At 41.3% G+C, this 21125-nt stretch overlaps 1 protein-coding gene across 1 annotated transcript in view; it reads left to right on the top strand.

Annotated features, from left to right (window-relative positions):
- Positions 1–256: 256 nt before the first annotated feature.
- LOC118368908 (phospholipid phosphatase 4-like) overlaps positions 257–21125 on the top strand; it is a 106789-nt gene continuing 85920 nt past the window's right edge. The window contains exon 1 of the mRNA XM_035753388.2: positions 257–685. Within this exon, the coding sequence (XP_035609281.1) occupies positions 597–685 (89 nt within the window). The 5' untranslated portion in view covers positions 257–596. The remainder of the gene's footprint in view (positions 686–21125) is intronic.

The raw sequence follows: 21125 nt of genomic DNA, 5'->3' as shown, positions 1-21125 counted from the left end.
TAAGTTAGTCAAATTCAAGGCAACCCCTTTACAGTGTAGCCACCTTGCGATAAACCAGATTAAAAAGTCACCTGCTCCTTCTGGTAGAGTGAGGGTATGAGAAACAGAGGGAGAAAAAGGGGGAGAGCGAGAGTTCACGTGTTCGCTCAATTCCCCACATGCACTTTGTGCCACTCAGCATCATGTCCCTGTTCACTTTCTTCCTCCTGTATTCCCCTTGTCTCCTCCTCTCACCATCTCCCGCCTTTCAGGAGAGTCTGCCTCCCTCCTTCGATGCTCTTATAGTTTTGTGCCCTACGTTCTCTCCCGTCTCTCACCTAACTGGGTAATTGATGGAACGGAGAAAGGAGACTTTCATGCAATGAAGTAGTATTTTTCATCAGACGAGGTGCAATCAGGAGAATTCTCTTGCGACATCAGACAGTGGAGCCTCAGCAGCGAGGAGGGGAGGGAAGATTCTGTTTCAGGTAATTGAGTCGCGACAGATGGGCACGACGACTGGTTGCCGACGCGCCTGACACCGAAAAAGAGGGATTATTTTATAGACTGACCACTCCTTGCTTGTCAATTCTACCTGGCGGATTGTCTCAAGAATCATGAATATGTCACCCCACGACCTGAGGAAAAATATACGAGAGCTGGCATTAGAGATTGGTGTACGAGTTCTTCTTTTCGGAGTTTTTGTGTAAGTACACCATTCATATGCAAGGAGTGCGATAGTAAAAAAATGTGTATTCACACTTCAACTCTCATTTTGATAAACAAATGTGTATTCCTCCTCAAAACATGAGTCTATTGAGTAGTCTTACCACTGCTCTCCTTCCGGAGCTCTTGAGATGGCTGAGGATACAGTAGCGATCTTTCAGTTCCACTTGTATTATCCATCGATCGTGTTATAGATTTATGACTCAAAGTCAGTTTGGCAGGACCATACATCTAATGCTCTATGACCAGTTGAGCTTCGATTTCTATTCAGTGATTATGTCCCCATCCATAATTTTAGATTGAGATAAGCGATGGACCATGATATGCTTCAAACATAGAAACAATGTTATTTATCATCACATAAGTGTGGTTCGTTGTAGAATGTAAAGTCTCATAGCTGTTACTTCATTATTAGTCCTATAATGAATTATGTGGTTGACTGGGCGATTGCAATGCAAAGGCGACTTGTCGCTTGAGCGTATGCCACAGTGCTGAAAGGACAGCTCCTCATATTTTAGCACCATGGAGACTGCCTCTTTCCAAAGCTGGTTCTACTGACTGTTAACATGTTGCTTTAACAAATTGATTAATTAGTTTCATTAAATTTCATCATGTTGCAACGACAAAAGGCAATTAGGCTACATTCAACCCCATTTGAGGCTGGTGTGTGTTTGTGAGAGAGAATTTTCATGCATGGTAGCGCTTTAGAGTAAATATTTTTAAACATGTTTAGCATAAATGGGTACTATGGATATAAAAAAAAACAAGAGAATTGAGGACATGCAACATTGTAATGAGTACTTCATTGTACTTGTCTACAGGACTCTAACCTGAATTGCAACAGCCCACATCTACTCTTATTTAATCTTATTTGATAATTTTCTGCTTGAAATTATCCCTGTTGCCTCAGGTTTGGTCTCTAATGACTCACCTAGCAGTGTCCATCTGTCATTCAGGCGGAAATTAAATGACATCTCAGGTTTGGAGATTTTAGCCTAAGCAACTACGTCTGTCTGTCTGGGTCTATTATTAATCTCTCTCCTTGGGGGAGCTAGCCTTCCTCATCTGCATCCCAAAAGGCACCCTATTCCCTATTTAATGGGAATAGGGCTCTAGTCACAAGTAGTGCACTATAAAGGGAATAGGGTGCCATTTGGGAAATAACCCATGTATGCTGTCATCCTGAAGACTGAAGTTCATCTATAAGATCTCCAACTATCAGATTCTACAGTGATTGGGGCTATGTTAGCAACATTCGGTTGAAGAGGTTTGACTAACAGTATATAATGAAGTAATGTGGTAATGCGGTTATGCAGGCTTAATTTGACCGCAGAAGTCGATGCGTATTAGCCGAGTTTAAGGGTCTTGGTAGAGAGCATCCTGGAGGCATACTTCTGTTACTCCTTGTTACTTGACGTGCTGTTTGTGTCTGTGCCTTGTGTTTTTGTGTCATAGAGACTGAACCATCCAACCCACTTTTTGATTCAATTATTAATTGACTGTTCTTCCCGGTCGACATTATCACATGGCTTCATATATTTAACTTGGGCAACTCCTGTGGTCCAAAGTCCAGACTTGTATAATTCGAATGAATCTAATTTTACAAGCTATTCCCACTTAGTATGAGATGGATTAGCCTAATAGACTCTTTTGTTACTACAGATGGGGATCTGTATGTCTATTTTCTGCTGGAAAAAAATAAAGGCTTTCTGTTTTTCTGAGTATATCTTGAGAATTCAGTTAAATCACATTCACACACAAACATGCGTATACACACACACACACACACACACACACACACAGGATATATTATTTAGTGGCCCTCAGCCTGCATCTCTGTAAATGTCCCTCCATCTAGAACCTGTTATTTTAAGAGTAGTGAAAAGTGCCATTTGGGGCGCAGGCCCCATTATTAATCACTTCAGCAACACAAGCCAGCGGGCAGTAAAAGTCCATGATTCAGTTAATAATGTATTTACTGTATGAGGGACAAGGAAAGTGGACATGCACATCACTCACATTTGATAGGAAAAATAGTTTCAAACTTTCTTGGTCTCCTGGGGATAGTTTTTCTAACGCTATAGTAGCATTTTTGCAAATTTTGTAGCTCAAATTAGAACTTTTATATTTGAACATGTACCAAGGGATTCAAGTTAAATAAATGGATAGAATAACCATGTACAGTACAATGAATCTTTGATCAGTGATCACAAATTGATTAAGAGGAAATGCATGCATGCTGTGTTCCTCTTGTTTTTTGAAAGTGATAGATTGCACCAATGCATCATAAAGTTGGTAGGGGCAAGGTGTTCGTTTGGGATTCAACAACATTCTCCTGGCAGACTTGAAATGACAGCCTGTTTGAGAGAGGGAGACAAACAATAACTTATGGGATGGGTATATGAGAAGCTCCATCTCTGCTGTTGCTTGATCAGTAGGCCTACCTTTAACCACTTTCTTGTTCTGCTTTCTCTTCCACTAGTCTACTGGGCCTTATTCGCCTCCCTTTTGCTCTGTCTTGGCTCAGCCTGAGACAATTTTGAATGTGTTTCTCTACATCAGCCTCTGTCATTTCTAGCAGAGCTGCATTTCTAAGAACTGACACTAGATGGTAAAATATTAAGCAAAAAACTGTCAGTACATTTCTATTTAACAAGAGTGATGATGGGCTGCATCCCAACTCTCAACACTTTTCCAAAAGTATTAATTTGTACACTCGTTCTCGTGGTTTTTAAATGCATTGGATTGTTGTAGGTGGAGGGATTGATTGATTCAATTAATTTGACAATTAAAAAAGTACACGAGAGAATACAGTAGACAGTAGATTTATGACCTTATGTCATGGGTCACATGTGTATGCCCATAACTTCCTGACAGGATGTTCTCACATGCTCTAGGGAGTGCCCACGCTTTAGAGTGAGTGTTTATTTAAGCATATAGTGTGTCTGTCCCTTTGAAGCTGTCATGATGATTGATGTGTAGGGACCTCGTTGAACTGGGGGATGCGTGTGAACATTGCAAATGTTATGGCCCCCACCCTGTTGTAGTGACCTCAGAGCTGTTATCTATGAAACAGGAATGTCCGGGGGTATTGGGGGGCAGACTCATTATAAATAAACCCCAGATCACCACAAGCGAACACGACAAACCACTAAAGAAATTAAAAAAATGTATTTTGTGATCAGTGACACACACGTGATGACTGTAACAACGGGAGCAGGACCTCGGTTGAAACAGAGAAAGGTCCGAGTATAAAGTATCAATATACAGTGCGGCAAAAAAGCCGTTTCTAAATATGTATGGAACCCAAATACTGCCCGCAACTGCGCTGAAAGATCAAGCGATGTCTAATGGACAGCTATGGGGTTATCCGTTTGATTACCCAGCCTGTAGAGTGAAACTCTATACCGTAGCCGAAGAATATACAGACCAGACTTTAGGAGTGGACTACAGGCTTGAAGACTGGCAGGTGTTTCGCAAGGTGGTGTGTTCCGAACAGAGTTATCACAAAGGGGTATAGCTTGTTCACGGGCTACGAGACCCATTGGGTAGGTGCACCTGAGTCCTCAGGAAGATTATTTCATAGGGTGAAAATACAAAGAAAGATTGGACTTCCATGTGGGTGCGTGGAGTTCTATATCAGCAACGAGAAAATCTGCAACGGCAACAACAGGGATGGTGGCCTGACTGGGGATTTTAGGTTGCATATGCTTATTCCTTTTAAAAGTTGGGATATAATGGAATTGAACATGTTAGTTAGTGGATGCTCTTTTTGTACAGAGCCATCAATGGCAGAGCATTGTTCGGCTAAGGAAGTGCATGATATGTACAGATCCTAAGGATTATGATTCAAAGGAACCCCAAGAAGGGTCATCCTTATTACGGTCAGCTCCCGAAGAAAACTAAGTACGCAGCTGCTACGTTAATTCTTGGTGACAGGGGGGCAGTATTGAGTAGCTTGGATGAATAGGGTGCCCAGAGTAAACTGCCTGCTACTCTGTCCCAGATGCTAATATATGCTTATTATTAGTATTGGATAGAAAACACTCAAGTTTCTAAAGCTGTTTGAATGATGTCTATGAGCATAACAGAACTCATATGGCAGGTGAAAACCTGAGAAAAACATAAACCAGGAAGAGGGAAATCTGAGGTTTTGTAGTTTTTCAACTCTTTGCTATTCCAATATACAGTGTAAATGTGGTCATATTGCACTTCCCAAGGCTTCCACTAGATGTCAACAGTCTTTAGAACTTTGTTTCAGGCTTCTACTATGAAGGGGAGAGAATGAGAGGGGTTTGAGCCAGGTGTCTAGCAGAGTGGCATGAGCTGATCACGCGTGCTCATGTGAGAGTTAGCTTGCATTCCATTGCATTTCTACAGACAAAGGAATTCTCCAGTTGGAACAATACTGAAGATTTATGATAAAGATTGATTCTATACTTTGTTTGACATGTTTCTACGAACTGTAATGGCTGTCTAAACTTTCGCCTGGACTTGCCTGTGCGTCGTGAGTTTGGATTGAGTACTAAACGCGTGAACAAAAAGGAGGTATTTGGACATAAATGATTGAACTTTATGGAACAAATCAGTCATTTATTGTGGAACTGGGATTCCTGGGAGTGCATTCTGATGAAGATCATCAAAGGTAAGGGAATATTCATAATGCTATTTCTGACTTTGTTGACTCCACAACATGGCTGTTTTGGGCCATGAGCGCCGTTCTCAGATTATGCTTTTTCGGTAAAGTTTTTGAAATGTGACAGAGGTTGCATTAACCAGTCATGCATTAGGGGGAGCTATTAAAATGTTTGGATGAAAAACGTTCCCGTTTTAAACAAGATATTTTGTCACGAAAAGATGCTTGACTATGCATATAATTGACAGCTTTGGAAAGAAAACACTGACATTTCCAAAACTGCAAAGATATTGTCTGTGAGTGCCACAGAACTAATGCTACAGGCGAAACCAAGATGAAATTTCATACAGGAAGTGAGACAGATTTTGAATGCGCTGTGTTCCTATGTCGCCTTATATGGCTGTGAATGCGTCAGGAATGAGCCTACACTTTCTGTCGTTTCCCCAAGGTGTCTGCAGCATTGTGACGTATTTGTAGGCAAATCATTGGAAGATTGACCTTAAGAGACTACATCTACATTATGCTATGCTAAACTTACATAAATGCTTGTCTAGCGTTGGCTTTAACGCATATTTTGAAAATCTGAGATGACAGTGTTGTTAACAAAAGGCTAAGCTTGTGTTTGAGTATATTTATTTAATTTCATTTGCGATTTTCATGAATAGGAAACGTTGCGTTATGATAATGTCCTTGAGGCTATGATTACGCTCCCGGATACGGGATTGCTCGTCGCTAGAGGTTAAGGAGAAGTCTATCTTTAATTATGTGAATAACATTTATCTTTTATCAATGTTTATTATGAGTAATTTCTGCAAAATCGCCGGATGTTTTGGAATCAAAACATTACTGCACGTAAGGTGCCAATGTAAACTGAGATGTTTGGATATAAATATGCACATTATCGAACAAAATATACATGTATTGTGTAACATGATGTCCTATGAGTGTCATCTGATGAAGATCATCAAGGGTTAGTGATTAATTTGATCTATATTTCTGCTTTTTGTGAATCCTATCTTTGGCTGGAAAAATGGCTGTGTTTTTTCGACTTGGCTATGACCTACATAATCATATGTTGTGCTTTAGCTGTTAAGCATTATTTTTTAAATCGGACACGATGGGTAGATAAACATCTTGTTAATCTTTCATGTTAATGTGTGAAAGTTACATATTTCTAAAAAACATGTTTGAATTTTGCACGCTGCCTTTTCAGCGGAATGTTGTCGGTGTTCCGCACACATGGGGCTTGTAACATAAGTCAGTAGCCAAAGGGCAAGGTGGTCCCGTCAGGTAAAATCAATCTCTTGTCATAGACTACCCGGAATCTTTTAGTAAGTGGGACATTCCCTAGATGGAAACCCTTTTTATGTAGTTCAAAATGTCCAATTCACTATTCCGGTCGTTTATGAACCCCTCGACCAAGCATGTGATTGATTCCAAGTTTACATGCGGGGAATTTTCATAGTTTTGGGTCACGCCTTTGGCTTTCAACACCACGTGATTGTCTTTTAGTCCTAAAAGCATAGCTTTTGGGACCACAGGAAGGCCACTCTTTGATATGGTCACCATCTTCGAGTTCACTCGTTAACTTTTTAAGGAGAGGGGGCAGCATTTTCACTTTGGAAGAATTGCGTGCCCATAGTGAACTGCCTCCTACTCTGTCCTAGATGCTATTATATGCATATTATTACTATTGGATAGAAAACACAAGTTTCTAAAACTGTTTGAATTATGTCTGTGAGTATAACAGAATTACTCATATATGGCAGGCAACTTCCAAAGAGGAAGTGGAAATTCTGGGGCTGGTTGATATTCAACTCATCGCCTATTCACATCCCAGTAAGATATGGATCTGTTCGCACTTCCTACACCTTCCACTAGATGTCAACAGTCAGTAGAATGTAGAATGAAGCCTCTATTGTGATGTGGGGCCAGGTGGCAGCTATTTGAGTCAGTGGTCTGGCAGAATGCCAGTTCCTGGTCAGGCGCATTTCTCATGATATCGCCATGCGTTCTATTACTCTGTAGACAAAAACGAATGCTCCGGTTGGAACGTTATTGGATATATATGATAATAACATCCTGAAGATTGATTCTCTACTTAGTTTGACCAGTTTATTCGACCTGGAATATAACTTTTTGAAGTTTTCGTCCGAGTTCACCTGGACCGGAGCCAGCGTTTTGACGTGAACTAAACGTGCTAGCAAAAGTAGCTAATCTGACACTAGTAATGGACATTATCGAACAAAACAACGATTTATTGCTGATGTAGCATTCCTGGCACTGCATTCTGATGAAAGATCATCAAAGGTATTTATGATGTAATTTCGTATTTCTGTTGACTCCAACATGGCGGAGAAATGCTGTGTATCTCTGAGTGCCGTCTCAGACTATTGCATGGTATGCTTTTTCCGTAAAGTTTTTTTTTAAATCTGACAGCGGTTGCATTAAAAATCATATGTAAAACATGTATCTTCCTGTTTGAAATTTCATCGTGGTTTCGCCTGTAGCATCAGTTCTGTGGCACTCACAGATAATATCTTTGCAGTTTTGGAAATGTCAGTGTTTTCTTTCCAAAGCTGTCAATTATATGCATAGTCAAGCATCTTTGTGACAAAATATCTTGTTTAAAACTGTAACGTTTTTTTATCCAAAAATTAAAAGAGCGCCCCCTATATCGAAGAAGTTAAGCCATTTTGCCACAACTTGGGGTCATTGTCCATTTGGAAGACCAATTGGCAACCAAGCTTTAACTACCTGACTGACGTCTTGAGATGTTGCTTCGATATATCCACATAATTTTCCTACCTCATGATGCCATCTATTTTGTGAAGTGCACCAGTCCCCCCGGCAGCAAAGCACCCCCACAACATGATTCTTCCAGCCCCGTGCTTCACTTTTGGGATTGTGTTCCACAGCTTTTCTCTCCAAACATAACATTGATCATTACGGTCAAACAGTTCTATTTTTGTTTCATCAGACCAGAGGACATTTCTACAAAAAGTAGTTGCAAACCGTAGTGCAGTTGCAAACCGTAGTCTGTCCTTTTTATGGCGGTTTTGGCGCTGTGACTTCTTCCTTGCTGAGCGGCCTTTCAGGTTACCTCGATAGAGGACTTGTTGTATTGTGGATATAGATACTTTTTTTTTACCCGTTTCCTCCAGCATCTTCACAAGGTCCTTTGCTGTTGTTCTGGGATTGATTTTGCACTTTTCACACCAAAGTATTTTCATCACCAGGAGACAGAGCGTGTCTCCTTCCTGAGCGGTATGACGCATGCAGGGTTTAATGGTGTTTATACTAGTGTACTGTTTGTACAGATGAACGTGGTACCTTCAGGCGTTTGGAATTTGCTCCCAAGGATGAACCAGACATGTGGAGGTCTTCTATTTTTTTCTGAGGTCTTGGCTGATTTTCTTTAGATTTTCCCCCATAATGTCAAGCAAAGAGGCACTGAGTTTTAAGGTAGGCCTTGAAATACATCCACAGGTACACCTCCAATTGACTCAAATTATGTTAATTGTCTAAACTTGTGAAACTTGCATACGGTAACAAGAGACCTATTTGCACATTTTGAGGTATGCTTGATCCCGTTTGGTGGGTGTGGCCTGATTTAATATGGGTGTGGTCATTAGAAATAGCAAAACGTGTTCAGCACACCATACACAATCGCCCTGTGGTCGTTCAGTACGGTACTGTTACTGTTGAAATAAACTCTCCGCACATCTAATCAGAATCAGAGTATTTCTTTGAATATCCCATGCCTTGCATTTGGCATACACGTAAAGATGGCCTATTGGATTCGACACATCCATTGTCTCTTAGCCTGAAGATGAAATTGACAACCATTAGGTAAATTGAAAGTATTTGTGGATGTGTTAGGGGTTCACGCTGTTACAACGTGTTAGGTATGGAACCAAAAAAGCTCAAGTTTTGGTTAAATGTTTTTCAGATCTATGGATGGCCAAGCGAGGTGGGTGCTCGCAATACCATTAACCTTCAGGAACAGGTTTGAATGACCAAGGGTTGGAATCAGAGGGATGATGGTCGCTACTTGAAGGAATGGAGAGAAGAGAGAGAGAAAAAAACACATGAATACATATAGAATACCTACTGGAAGCAAGCCTATATCCTGCCAGTGATGATATTATTTTAGTTTAATGGAAATCATTATATGATATGATATAGAGGACAAAGTGAAAGTATATGGAGCGGCAGGCAGGGCTAGTTTTGAATAACCCTTCATGTGCACTACACCCACTTACATTAGAAGACTACATGAATACAGAGGTTACATCCCAAATGGTAACATATTCCCTACATAGTAATCTACTTTAGACCAGCAACCTATAGACCCTGGTCAAAAAATGTGTACTATACGGAGAATAGGGTAGAACATCGTAATCAGAAAGATAGTAATCTGTGATGGATAACATTGTGTGAGCAGGAGACTCGTTGTCTCATCTTCTTGGGGTTTCCCCTCAAACTGAGACATTTTGATCGATCTCGCCGGAACCTAATGTAGCTACGGTTAGCTAGCTAGTTATTCAATGGAATGAACGATGACAATATGAGCTTGTCATGCGGCCCTGCATGGTGAGTAAATTCAATAACTAGCAACAATAACTGCTCTCTAGTCCAAAATGTTAGATATCTGACGTTACCAATGTTAGCTAGCAACCGTCCTTAATTTAACATTACAACTCCATCAAATAGTTTGTTAGCTAGCTACCGCGTTAGATTCATTTGCAGCTATAGCTAAACTATAGCGATAGCTAACGCGTTACCGTTACCTATAGGCGACCGACGGCATCGTAACATTATCTAGCTAGCTACAATAGGGGATATAATGTTAATGTTAGTCAGCATTTAAATAAGCATGCCCCATAAAAAAAATTGAACAAGGAACAGATATAGCCCTTGGTTCACTCCAGACCTCAATGCCCTTTACCAGCACAAAAACATCCTGTGGCTTTCTGCATTAGCATCGAATAGCCCCCACGATATGCAACTTTTCAGGAAGTTAGGAACCAATCAATACACACAGGCAGGTTCAAAAATACATTTGCATCCTGTCGCACAAACTCCAAGAAGTTCTAGCACACTGTAAAGTCCATGGAGAATAAGAGCACCTCCTCCCAGCAGCCCACTGCACTGGCTAGGAAACTCTGTCACCACTGATTAATCTACGATAATTGAGAATTTCAAAAATCATTTTTCTACAGCTGGCCATGCTTTCCACCTGGCTCCCCCTACCCCTGTCAACAGCCCTGAATCCCCTACAGGAGCTTTCCTAAGCCTCCCCCATTTCTCCTTCACCCAAATCCAGACAGCTGATGTTCTGAAATCAAATCAAATCAAATCAAATTTATTTATATAGCCCTTCGTACATCAGCTGATATCTCAAAGTGCTGTACAGAAACCCAGCCTAAAACCCCAAACAGCAAACAATGCAGGTGTAAAAGCACGGTGGCTAGGAAAAACTCCCTAGAAAGGCCAAAACCTAGGAAGAAACCTCCGGGCTATGTGGGGTGGCCAGTCCTCTTCTGGCTGTGCCGGGTAGAGATTATAACAGAACATGACCAAGATGTTCAAATGTTCATAAATGACCAGCATGGTCGAATAATAATAAGGCAGAACAGTTGAAACTGGAGCAGCAGCACAGTCAGGTGGACTGGGGACAGCAAGGAGCCTTCATGTCAGGTAGTCCTGGGGCACGGTCCTAGGGCTCAGGTCAGTTGAAACTGGAGCAGGAGCATGGCCAGGTGGACTGGGGACAGCAAGGAGTCCTCATGTCAGGTAGTCCTGGGACATGGTCCTAGGGCTCAGGTCCTCCGAGAGAGAGAAAGAAAGAGAGAAGGAGAGAATTAGAGAACGCACACTTAGATTCACACAGGACACCGAATAGGACAGGAGAAGTACTCCAGATATAACAAACTGACCCTAGCCCCCGACACATAAACTACTGCAGCATAAATACTGGAGGCTGAGACAAAAAAAAAAAAAAAGAGCTGCAAAATCTGGATCTCTACAAATCAGCCGGGCTCGACAATCGGGACCCTCTCTTTCTAAAATGATCTGCCGCAATTGTTGCAAACCCTATTACTAACCTGTTCAACCTCTCTTTCGTATCATCGGAGATCCCCAAAGATTGGAAAGCTGCCGCGGTCATCCCCCTCTTCAAAGGGGGAGACACTCTAGACCCAAACTGTTACTACCCTGCCTTTCTACGGTCTTCGAAAGCCAGATTGACAAACAAATCACTGACCATTTCGATTCCCACCGTACCCTCCCCTCTTTGCAATCTGGATTCCAAGCTGGTCATGGGTGTACCTCAGCCACGCTCAAGGTCCTAAACGATATCATAGCCGCCATCGATAAGAGACATTACTGTGCAGCTGTATTCATCGACCTGGCCATGTCTTTCGACTCTGTCAATCACCACATTCTTATTGGCAGACTCAACAGCCTTGGTTTCTCAAATGATTGCCTCACCTGGTTCACCAACTACTTCTCAGACAGAGTTCAGTGTATCAAATCGGAGGGCCTGTTGTCCGGACCTCTGGCAGTCTATGGGGGTGCCACAGGTTCAATTCTCGGGCCGACTCTTTTCTCTGTATACATCAATGATCAATGATACATCAATGTCGCTCTTGCTGCTGGTGATTCTCTGATCCACCTTTACGCAGATGACACCATTCTGAATACTTCCAGCCCTTCTTTGGATACTGTTAACTGACCTCCAGACAAGCTTCAATGCCATACAACTCTCCTTCCGTGGCCTCCAACTGCTCTTAAATACAAGTACAATTAAATACTTGCTTTTCAACTGATCGCTGCCACTGCCCGCCCGTCCAGCATCACAACTCTGGACCGTTCTGACTTAGAATATGTGGACAACTACAAATACCTAGGTGTCTGGTTAGACTGTGTTGTGGAAATAATCAGAATTTGTTGGTAAGATGTTTTATATACATCATATGTTTGTAAGTTACTTCTCATCAAGAATGTTATTTTTGTATAATACTGTGGCAGGGTTGCAGTATCTGTTCTATGTCAAGACTAAGTTGCATGGGCCGCAGAGAGGGGAGAGGTCAAGGGATCATCAAGCGTGTATCTCTTGGCTCCACAATGTCTGTGATCTTGTCAAGATAGGATGGATTTGATATATGCCTGTTGATATGGAGGATTGGTTTATGGTTCTGGGGTTTGAGTAAGGAGACAAAGCTGAACGATTTATTATGTCTATGCTGTCTGACTATGTGTGTTCTTTGCTATTAAAGGATTGCAGTTGCAATGCAGAGGGGGCTCTCAGAGAATTCACTGAGAGACACTGAATTACCTGAGAGTCACAGGATTGTGATAGAGCTTATAAAATTAAAGATGGACTTTGATAACTAACTCTGACTTGTGTGTGTGGTTTGCGCTCATGATTTGGTAAATAGAGGAAATTTCCACGACAACTGTAAACTCTACTTCCAGACTCCCGCTAACAGGATCGATATGACAACAGCCAGTGAAAGTGCAGGGCGCCAAATTTAAAAAAAAAAACACAGCCATGTTTCCAGCCAAAGAGTCACAAAAAGCTGAAATATTGATAAAATTAGTCAGATGACACTCATAGGACTTCATGTTACACAATACATGTCACAATACATGTATGTTTTGTTTTGATAAAGTTCATATTTATATCCCAAAATCTGTTTACATTGGCGCGTTGTTCCGTAATGCTTTGCTTCCAAAACATCCGGTGATTTTACAGAAATCCCCAAAATAAACATTGCATAAAAGATGCAAGTGTTATCCATGGAAAAACAAATCCACTTCTCCTTAATGCAAATCCACTTCTCCTTAATGCAACCGCTCTGTCAGATTTTTTAAAAACTTAACGGAAAAAGCACACCATGCAATAATCTGAGTGCAGCGCTCAGACACAAAAACAAGCCATACAGATACCCGCCATGTTGTGGAGTCAACAAAGCCAGAAATAGCATTATAAATATATTCACTTACCTTTGATGATCTTCATCAGAATGCACTCCCAGCAATCCCAGTTCCACAAATGTTTCTTTTGTTCGATAAAGTCCAACATTCATGTCCAAATACCTCTTTTTTGTTCACGCGTTTGGTTCACAAATCCAAATTCTGAGCGCCAGATTCAAATAAAATGCTATAAAATTCAAACTTTCATTAAATCATACATGTAAGATACTCAATTAAAGCTACACTCGTTGTGAATCCAGCCAAGGTATCAGATTTTAAAAATGCTTTTCAGCGAAAGCATATGAAGCTATTATCTGATAGCCCGCAGCCATCCTCACCAGCAGTAAACAAAGGAGCTAGCATAGCAGGTGCTACACAAAATGCTGAAATAAAATATAAAATATGCATTACCTTAGACAAGCTTCTTTTGTTGGCACTCCAATATGTCCTATTGTTGGATTAATTCAGTCCATATATATCGAAAATGTCAATTTATAAAGCGTGTTTGATCCAGAAAAAAAACAGCTTAGAAAAATGTAACGTCACTCCAAAATATTTCAAACTACTTTTGTAATACAACGTTAGGTATTTTTAAACGTAAATAATCGATCAAATTGTAGACGTGGCAATCTGTATTCAATTCATGAAAAAAAAAAGCTCTGCTCTTCACGTCTTGCGCAACTCACAAAAGTGTCCCCTGTTCCGAGTTGGCTTACTTCCTGATAAGACAAAGGGATAACCTCAGCCATATTACAAAGACTGGTGACTTCGCGTGGAAGCGGTAGGAACTGAAAATATGTTCCTATTAAATATCCAATGGGAAAGACAATATAGGGAAGAGAGATGGGAAAAAAAGTATCTGAACAGTTAGTCCTCGGGATTTTGCCTGCTACATAAATTCTGTTATACTCAGACATGATTCAAACTGTTTTAGTGTGTTCTATCCAAATCTATGAATAATATGCATATCTTATATTCTTGGCATGAGTAGCAGGAAGTTGAAATTGGGCACACTATTTATCCAAAAGTGAAAATTCTGCCCCCTAGCTTTAAGAGGTTTAACAAATCTTCAATAATGTTTCAACTGGAGAATTCCTTTGTCTTTAGAAATGCAATGGAACTCAAGCTAACTCTCACGGGCGCACGCGAGACTGAGCTCATGGCACTCTGCCAGACCTCTGGTTGAAACAGCTCTCTTTCTCTCCCCCTTTTCAGTAGAAGTGTCAAACAAGGTTCTAAAGACTTGACATCTAGTGAAAGCCTTAGGAAGTGCAATCGGACCAAATTTGCACTGTATCTTGGATAGGCAAAGAGATGAAAAAATACAAACCTCAGAGTTCCCACTTCCTGGTTGGATTTCTTCTCAGGTTTTTGCCTGCTATATGAGTTGTGTTTTACTCCCGGACATCATTCAAACAGTTTTAGAAACTTCAGTGTGTTCTATCCATATCTACAAATAATATGCATATCTTAGCTTCTGGGCCTGAGTAGTAGGCAGTTTACTCTGGGCACCTTATTCATCCAAGCTACTCAATACTGCCCCCATCCATAAGACATTTTAAGCCTCTCCAATCCAAATTAAATCTAGAATCGGCTTCCTATTTAGCAACAAATCATCCTTCACTCATGTTGCCAAACATACCCTCGTAAAACTGACTATCCTACCAATCCTTGACTTTGGCGATGTTATTTACAAAATAGCCTCCAACACTCTACTCAGCAAATTGGATGGAGTCTATCACAGTGCCATCCGTTTTGTCACCAAAGCCCCATATACTACCCACCACTGACCTGTATGCTCTTGTTGGCTGGCCCTCGATTCATATTCGTCACCAAACCCACTGGCTCCAGGTCATCCATAAGTATTTTCTAGGTAAAGCCCACCCTATCGCAGCACCCACCTGTAGCATGTGCTCCAGGGGGTATATTTCACTGGTCCCCCCCCAAAACCAATTCCTCCTTTGGCCGCCTTTCCTTCCAGTTCTATGCTACCAATGACTGGTACGAATTGCAAAAATCACTGAAGCTGGAGACCCATATCTCCCTCTAACTTTTTAAGCACCAGCTGTCAGAGCAGCTCACAGATCACTGCACCTGTACATAGCCCATCTGTAAATCCAACTACCTCATCCCCATACTGTTATTTTTTTGTTCCTTTGCACCCCAGTATCTTTACTTGCATATTTATTTTCTGCACATCTATCACTCCAGTGTTTAATTGCTAAATTGTAATTATTTCGCCACTATGGCCTATTTATTGCCTTACCTTCCTTATCTACCTCATTTGCACACACTGTATATATACTTTTCTATTTTGTTATTGACTGTATGTTTGTTTATTCCATGTTTAACATTGTGTTGTTTGTGTCGTACTGCTTTGCTTTATCTTGGCCAGGTCGTAGTTGTAAATGAGAACTTGTTCTCAACTGGCCTATCTGGTGAAAGGTGAAATTAACAGAGTTAAATTCAGTGATAATTAGATGTAATAATAATAGATAATTACTTAATTTGACATTATCCTCTTCAGCTTCAACGTGTAGATTACGTTACTGTCAACAGGCAAACAAATGTTCAAATAATTCTGAGCCTTGCCAGTGTGCGCACACTAGGTATAAATAATTTGCTATGATCCATATAACGTTAGTTTCTCACACGAGCTTTGATCATGGCTGTACTGATCTTTTTCTGATGGTCTTCTATTTACCTGTAGATAACATCCCTCAATTATTAATATTTATTTTATTGGAATTATATGAATGGATCTTTTGAAGTGGTGGCTGCATGCATACTTGGTCAGTTTGTAATTCAAGCCTATTTTGTAAAATTGCTTTATTAACCCTCGTCCAGAGCTTCCAATTTATTGATTGCATTTCTTCCTCCATCAAATCCCCCAATGTAGGCCTATACCCTAATCCACTTATTATAGAGAACAACATCTTTGATTTCTAAATGTAGCCAACTGTTTACTGATTAGTTCAATTCATTTTAAGCAATTTGGCAACATAGTTCCCCTCAGGGAACTCCACCCCCCCCCCCCCTCAGCTGAAAAGGTGGCTCAGGGAATGCAAAAATATTATTTCCAAATATTTAACCTCCACACATTAACAAGTCCAATACCTCATATGAAAGATAAACACCTTGTTCATCTACCCATCGTGTCAGATTCTTTAAATGTTTTACAGCGAAAACACAACATATATTTATGTTAGACCACTACCAAACCAAAGAAAAAAACGTAGCCATTTTTTCCAGCCAAAGATAAAATCACAAAAGCAGGATTAGAAATAAAATCAATCACTAACCTCTTGACAATCTTCATAAGATGACAGTCATGACATTTTACACAGTACATTTATGTTTTGTTCGATAATATGCATTTTATATCCACAAATCTAGGTTTACATTGACGCCATGTTCAGAACTTCCTCCAAAATATCCGGAGGAATTATAGAAAGCTACGCCAGATAACAGAAATACTCATCATAAAACTTTGATTAAAGATACATGTTCTACATATAATTAAAGATACACTGGTTCTTAATGCAACCGCTGTGTCAGATTGTTTTTAAACGTTACGGAAAAAGCCTAACATTGCAATAATCTGAGACGGCGCTCAAACGTAACAATATTTCTCCGCCATGTTGGAGTCAACAGAAATACAAAATTACAACATAAATATTCCATTACCTTTGATCTTTCATCAGAATGTAGTCCAATGAGTCCTAGTTCCACAATAAATTGTTTTGTTCCAAAATGTCCAATACAGTGTCCAAGTAGCAGCATTTGCTATCACTTTCAGCTCACGTGCCAAAAAACTGACTTCTGGTCCAGGATAACTTGCATAAAAACTTCAGAAAGATATATTCCTGGTCGAAAAAAACTGGTCAAACTAACTACAGAATCAATCTTCAGGATGTTATAATCATATATATCCAAAAAACTTCCAACCGGATCATTCGTTTTCATCTGGGGCTGATTGGAACAGCCGTAGCACTCACAGAGAAATGTGACAAAATGGCATTCTCTTGCCACACCGACTATTTTCCCTCCCATTAGGTCAAAGTTCACAGCAAATGCTCCATTACATTTTCTACTGAATGAGGACATGTAGTGGAAGGCGTAGGAAGTGTTTCCAGATCCATCACTTGTTGGGAAGATTGCCTGCCCTATGAGTTCTGTTATACTCACATACATAATTCAAACAGTTTTCGAAACTTCAGAGTGTGTTCTATCCAACAGTAATAATAATATGCATATATTACAGAGTTTGATGCAGTTCACTATGGGCACGTAATTCATCCAAAGTGAAAATACTGCCCCCTATCCTCAACAAGTAAATAGATGAATACATTTATGATTGAATTGTATTGATGGAGGGATGAAGAAAGGTAGGGATGGATAGATGGATGAATGAAGGAATGGATGGGTGGGTGGCTGATGGATAGATGAACTATAGAATTGTAACTAATTTAATAGGATCTCTGTGGAATGAACACTGGCATTTCTGATGAGCGACTCTTTCAACCCGAAATTGATTACTGTAACAAATAGCTTCATGTTAGTTAATAAAAAATATAGTTTAGCCTTTTCCAGAACTTACATTTTGAAGTAAGGCACATTTTCCTAAAGTTGATGAACAGAGAGGTGAACAAGGGCCAAACGACATTGGAGTTTATCCTTCTAAAACAGACCTCAGATCAGTGATAATTATTCACCTCGCTCCTGGCAGCTCTGTCAGAAATAGCCCGAGTACAGAGACATCAAGTGTCTAAGCTTCTGAGGAGAAAATGGGATAAAACAATGGTAAAATTAGTTCTCAGCATTAGAGTTTTGAAATGGAGTGCATTGTTCATGTTTGTCTAGCTTGCACTTTGAATTATGCATCTCCTTGTACTCCAGTTCAGGGAAATGTATTTACAGGGGTCTGTCTGTCTGTAGTGCTGAGTCATCGAAATCCATTGTTCTTGCTTTCCTAGAAAGGTTATGTAAGCAACAAGGAAGCCTCTTATATAGGAAAATACTGTTATGGTTCTGCCTCGGGCAAGAGAAGAGGTATATTATGATTGTCAACATTTCTAATATGGTTTTTCCCATTCTCGCTCCACATTGTCCACTACCGTTGATGTCACAGATTGGCTATGACTGCCATGCAGACGTCACATCTCTCCGACAGGTGTAGTCTCATCCTATTTGACAAAAGGTTTGGATTTCAATTAAGCTGCAAGATCCATTCCCATAAGAATGACAGGTCTTAAGGACATGAAACATCAGCTGTGTGCAGTAGATCACCTGCTGAATGTCAATGAACGGTTGCGATTCAAAATGTATAATCGTCTGAAAATGTATAGAAAATCAAAACCAATGTTTTGAGATCAGAAGCAATATGACTGCCACCTGCTTGCTGCTTTTAACCATTCGTCGGCACTGTCTGTTTTCAAATCACATTTTATAAGTCACATGCTCCGAATACAACGGGTGACCTTATGAGCCCCTACCGGACTGTGCAGTTTCAAAAAATACAAACAAGAATAAAAGTAACAAGTAATTAAAGAGCAGCAGTAAAAAAAATAACATATACAGGGGAGTGCCGGTTCAGAGTCAATGTGCGGGGGCACTGGTTAGTTGAGGTAGTATGTACATGTAGGTAGAGTTAATTAAAGTGACAATGCATAGATGACAGAGAGTGGCAGTGGTGTGGAGATGGGGGGAGGGGGAGGCAATGCGAATAGTCTGGGTAGCCATTTGTCTAGATGTTCAAGAGTCTTAGGGCTTGGGGTAGAAGCTGTTTAGAAGCCTCTTTGGACCTTGACTTGGTGCTCCGGTACCGCTTGCGTGTGGTAGAAGGGAGAAGAGTCTATGACTAGGGTGGCTGGAGTCTTTGACAATTTTTAGGGCCTTCCTCTGACACCGCCTGGTAGAGAGGTCCTGGATGGCAAGAAGCTTGGCCCCAGTGATGTACTGGGCCGTTCACACTACCCTCTGCAGTGCTTTGCGGTCGGAGGCCGAGCAGTTGCCATACCAGGCAGTGTTGCAGCTGTAGAACCTTTTGAGGATCTGAGGACCCATGCAAAATATTTTCAGTCTCCTGAGGGGGAATCGGTTTTGTCGTGCCCACTTCACAACTGTCATGGTGTGCTTGGACCATGTTAGTGATGTGGACACCAAGGAACTCTCAACCTGCTCCACTGCAGCGACGTCGATGAGAATTTGGGCGTGATCGGCCTTCTTTTCCTGTAGTCCACAGTTGTGAAGTGGGCACGACAAAACCGATTCTCCCTCAGGAGACTGAAAATATTTGGCATTACCTTTACCACCTGGAGGCAGCCTGTCAAGAAGACCAGTATCCAGTTGCAGAGGGAGGTGTTTAGTCCCAGGGTCCTTAGCTTATTGATGAGCTTTGAGGGGACTATGGTGTTGAACGCTGAGCTGTAGTCAATGAATGGCAATCTCACATAGGTGTTCCTTTTGTCCAGGTGGGAAAGGACAGTGTGGAGTGGAATATAGACTGCATCATCTGTGGATCTGTTGGGGCAGAATGAAAATTGGAGTGGGTCTAGGGTTTCTGGGATGATGTTGATGTGAGCAATGACCAGCCTTTCAAAGCACTTCATTGCTACAGACGTTAGTGCAACGGGTCGGAAGTCATTTAGGCAGGTTACCTTAGTGTTCTTTGGGACAGGCACTATGGTGGTCTGCTTAAAACGTATTGCTATTACAGACTCAGATAGGGAGAGGTTGAAAATGTCAGTGAAGACACTTGCTAGTTGGTCAGCGCATGCACGCAGTACACGTCCTGGTAATCAGTCTGGCCCTGTGGCCTTGTGAATGTTGACCTGTCTAAAGGTCTTACTCATATCGGATGCGGAGAGTGTGATCACAGTCTTCCGGTACAGCTGGTGCTCTCATGCCTGTTTCAGTGTTATTTGCCTCGAAGCGAGCATAGAAGTAGTTTAGCGCGTCTGGTAGACTCGTGTCACTGGGAAGCTCTCAGCTGTGCTTCCCTAGTTTGTAATGGTTTCCAGGCCCTGCCACATCTGCCGAATATCAGAGCAGTGTAGTAAGACTCAATCTTAGCCCTGAATTGATGCTTTGCCTGTTTGATGGTTCATCGGAAGCTGCCTGTAATCCATCGCTTATGGTTGGGGTATGTACGTATGGTAACTGTGGGGACGATGTCATCGATGCACTTATTGATTTAGCCAATGACAGATGTGGTGTACTCCTCAATTCCATCGGAGGAATCCCAGAACATTTTCCAGTCTGTGCAAGCAAAAAAGTCCTGTAGCTTAGCATCTGCTTCATCTGACCATTTTTTCTATTGATCGAGTCACTGGTGCTTCCTGCTTTAGTTTTTGCTTGTAAGCAGGAATCGGGAGGATGGAATTATAATAATATAATAATATATGCCATTTAGCAGACGCTTTTATCCAAAGCGACTTACAGTCATGTGTGCATACATTCTACGTATGGGTGGTCCCGGGAATCGAACCCACTACCCTGGCGTTACAAGCGCCATGCTCTACCAACTGATTATGGTCAGATTTGCCAAATGGAGGGTGAGGGAGAGCTTTGTACGCATCTCTCTGTGTGGAGTATAGGTGGTCCAGAGTTATTTACCACCCGCCTGCTTAACCTGGAAGACAGCCGCCCCAATGTCTCGGAGTACTGACGACTGAGGTCAGTGTTCAACTGATGACTGAGGTCAGCCTGCAGGCACCCAGCCCGCCAAAAGGAGACGCTAGAGTGCGATGAGCCAAGTAAAGACCCACATCAAACCCTCCCTTAACCTGGACGACGCTGG

This window comes from Oncorhynchus keta, chromosome 3, assembly GCF_023373465.1.
Source record: "Oncorhynchus keta strain PuntledgeMale-10-30-2019 chromosome 3, Oket_V2, whole genome shotgun sequence".
NCBI classification, from domain to species: Eukaryota; Metazoa; Chordata; class Actinopteri; order Salmoniformes; family Salmonidae; genus Oncorhynchus; species Oncorhynchus keta.
Note: the sequence above shows the minus strand (reverse complement) of the source record. Positions and strands in the feature narration are given on the sequence as shown.